The following is a 3,218-nucleotide window of genomic DNA, read 5'->3' as shown; positions in this document are numbered from 1 at the left end:
TCTTCCCCTGGCGGCCCACTTCCGGTCTCCCACAAGGCCGCCGGGCGCGGGGGGGGCGGGTCTAACGGCGGAAGTAACGCCAGGCGCGTGACGTAACCTCAGCCAATGAGCTCTGCAGTACGCTGCGAGTGGCTGTGTTACGCTTGGGTTTACTCCTCTGCATACGAAAGTGGAAGAATATTTATGTTGTTGTAGCTTTGTTACTGAATTAAATCAAAACTGAACCTCGTCCGTAGAAGCACTAACTGTAGTTAATGTTAGTGGATCTGCAGTAGCAAAAGTTCCTTTGTAATCTGGAAGTAATATAACTGGCTGTTAAGTTGTAAACTGCTTGTCCGTTTAGAAGAAGAATAGGGAATTACGTTACTAAATTAATTTTATTGCTGTTATAACACAAAATGTCATTTCAAGTACTTACTGGTACCTTGATGTCCTACACTTGTGGTTTTTCTGCCTGATATCAAGTTATTTAAATAATAGTATTACAGAATGGTTTGCATAGGAAGGGAGCTCACAGCCCAGCCATGACCACCCCCTGCCATGGGCAGGGCTGCCCTTCACCAGCTCAGGTTGCCCAGGGCCCCATCCAACCTGGCCTTGAGCGCCTGCAGGGTTGGAGCACCACAGCTTCTCTGGGCAGCTGTGCCAGCGCCTCACTGCCTTCTGAGTAAAGAATTTCCCTGAAACCTTATCCAAGTCTTCTCTCTTTTAGTTTAAAGCCATTCCACCTTGCCCTATCACTATCAGATAATCATATCAGATAATCAATATCACCCTCTCTCCTGCTAATTAAGAAGCAAAAGCAATGAGCAATGTTAGAAAAGATCACTCAGATCAACCAGTCCAACCATCAGCCCACCCCTACCATGCCTGCTGACCACATCTCTCATTGCCACATGCACATGGTTCTTGTACACCTCCAGGGACAGCGACTGCACCACCTCCCCGGGCAGCCTGTGCCACTGCCTCACCACTCTTTCTAAGCGGGGTGACCTCACTGCAGCATTTCAATACCTAAAGGGAGCCTACAAACAGGAGGTGAATCAACTCTTTGAAAGAGTAGATAACAGCAGGACAAGGGGAAATGGTTTGAAGTTGAGGGAGGGAAGATTTAGGTTGGATGTCAGGGGGAAGTTCTTTACAAAGAGAATGGTGAGGTGATGGAACAGGCTGCCCAGAGAGGTTGTGGATGCCCCATCCCTGGAGGTGTTCAAGGCCAGGTTGGATGGGGCCCTGGGCAGCCTGGTCTAGTGTTAAATGGGGAGGTTGGTGGCCCTGCCTGTGGCAGGGGGGTTAGAGATTCATGATCCTTGAGGTCCTTTCCAAGACTGGCCGTTCTGTGATTCTGTGATTCTTAACCCTCCCTGGTGTGATTTAGGGCTGTTACCTCTTGTCCTGTCACCAGTTTAACTAAGTAAGCAATGTAGTAGCATTTACTGCTCATTATTCCACATGCTGTATTCAGATACAGCTTCTGGTGAGTTTCACGACTGATTTCCTTTCTATTTTTGTAACACTGCTTTGTCAGTCTTTACTTATCCCAGTAGACTGGAGACAAGTCTCATCTTTAACTGTAGAATTTGTAATTTAGAACAAGCCCAGACCCTGAATGGTATCTTCATTTTGCTGCTAGAGTCCCGCAGGCAGATCTCAGTGTAAACCCAGAAGTACAATGCAGCTCCCAGTATTTCCGAGCTAACGCACGATCTCCACGCACCCACCACCCGCGCTCCGCAGGCACCTCCAGCCCCGCCCTCAGTGAGTGGAGCCGGGGCGGCCCCCGCCCACCACGTGACGGGAAAGGCGCCGTGTCCGCCCCGCTCTCACCCCGTTGGACGCGGTGACGTTGGCTCCGGGCGGGGCCTCAGCGGCACCGGAAGCGGAGGGCCGGCCAGGCTCTGGCGCTGACAGCGCGGCCTCAGGCCCGGCGCGGCCCCGGCCCTGGCCCCGGCAAGGCTTCGGTGCGGCGGGTTCGGTTCTTGGTGTAGCGGCGCCTGGCGCTCGCAGGTACCGCGGGTCGGGTAGGGGATGTGAGGTTGAGGCTGTGGCCTGCGGGCGGTGGGCGAGGCGCCTGCGGCACGGAAGCCGCCCCGACAGCCTGAAGCCGTCACGCAGGACGTTGCTTCGGCCGTGTCTGCCTGCAGCAGGCCGGTTGCTGCTGGTGTGCTGCTGTATCGGGAGTTGGATGCCCAGTAGGTACAACCTGGGGGATGGGGAGAGCTCCCGCCTCGCACAGTTAACTGATACTGGGTCGTCCCTGCGCCCAGGGAGGGCAGGAGTAATGAGCCGGCAGTTTGGTTTCACTGCTGAGGGGTAAACGCTGAGGGGAGGCCTTGGGAGTGGATGATTCAGGCTGGATGTGGCTCTCGGCAGCCTGGTCTGGTGGTTGGTGACTCTGCACATGGCAAGGGGATTGAAACTAGATGATCATTGTGGTCCTTTTCAATCCAGGCCATTCTATGGTTCTGTGATAAATTACGGTCAGCAGTTCAGCAGAGTTGTCTTCTGGTTCCTTATAGAAGTAAGACAAGAGTACTGTAAAATTACCTGAGCTGATTTGTAAGCGGTGTTAATTGCTTCATAAATTGGATCAGTCGTCTGGCAGTGCTTGGTTGTGAAAGGGAAGGTATGGATTGCAGAACTGGAAGTGCTACCTAGCGCTTAAAGTCTATCTTCTGGATTGCTTGTGGTAATAATAAATGAAAACTCTTGTGACTTCAGTAATTTTGATTCTTGAGCTTAGTGAGTGCTGTATGGGCCATGCATTCTAAGTAATGTGTGGCTGTGCCTTTGGGCAGAGAGGATCCTGATGAACTTCAATAAAAGCAAGTGTAAGGTTCTGCACTTGGAGAGGAATAACTGCATGCATCAGTACAGGTTAGGGGCTGACCTGCTGGAAAAGAGCTCTATGCAGAAGGACCTGGGTGTTCTGGTGGGTAAGAAGTTGGTCATGAGCCAGCAGTGTGCCAAGAAGACAAACGCTGTCTTGGGATGCATCGAAAAGAGTACAACCAGCATATTGAGGGAGGTTATCCTCCCCATCTCCTGTTCCTTGGGGAGACCACATCTGGAGTACTATGTCCAGTTATGGGCTCCTCAGTTCAAGAATGATAAGGAACTTTGAGAGTCCAGTGAAGAACCACAAAGATTACTAAGGGCCTGGGAAGTCTGAGAGACCCGGGTCTGTTTAGGCTGAAGAAGTTTGAGAGGTGATCTCA

General features: G+C 51.7%; 1 protein-coding gene across 2 annotated transcripts in view; it reads left to right on the top strand.

The window, feature by feature from the left end:
* Positions 1–1,924: 1,924 nt before the first annotated feature.
* The window catches only part of TGFBRAP1 (transforming growth factor beta receptor associated protein 1), a 33,799-nt gene continuing 32,505 nt past the window's right edge, over positions 1,925–3,218 (top strand). The window contains exon 1 of one of the 2 annotated variants that reach the window (XM_042810074.1): positions 1,925–2,007. Coding sequence is in view for 1 of the 2 variants with exons in the window: in XM_042810073.1 (XP_042666007.1) it covers positions 2,186–2,192 (7 nt within the window). In the remaining variant the exon portion in view is untranslated. Of the gene's footprint in view, positions 2,008–2,119; positions 2,193–3,218 lie in introns of those variants that run through there. The other variant, XM_042810073.1, reaches the window with a different exon arrangement.

The sequence above is a fragment of the Centrocercus urophasianus genome, unplaced genomic scaffold, assembly GCF_019232065.1.
Source record: "Centrocercus urophasianus isolate 14NV4802_14NV808 unplaced genomic scaffold, USGS_Curo_1.0 seq_12, whole genome shotgun sequence".
NCBI classification, from domain to species: Eukaryota; Metazoa; Chordata; class Aves; order Galliformes; family Phasianidae; genus Centrocercus; species Centrocercus urophasianus.
This window is presented reverse-complemented; position numbering and strand designations above follow the sequence as displayed.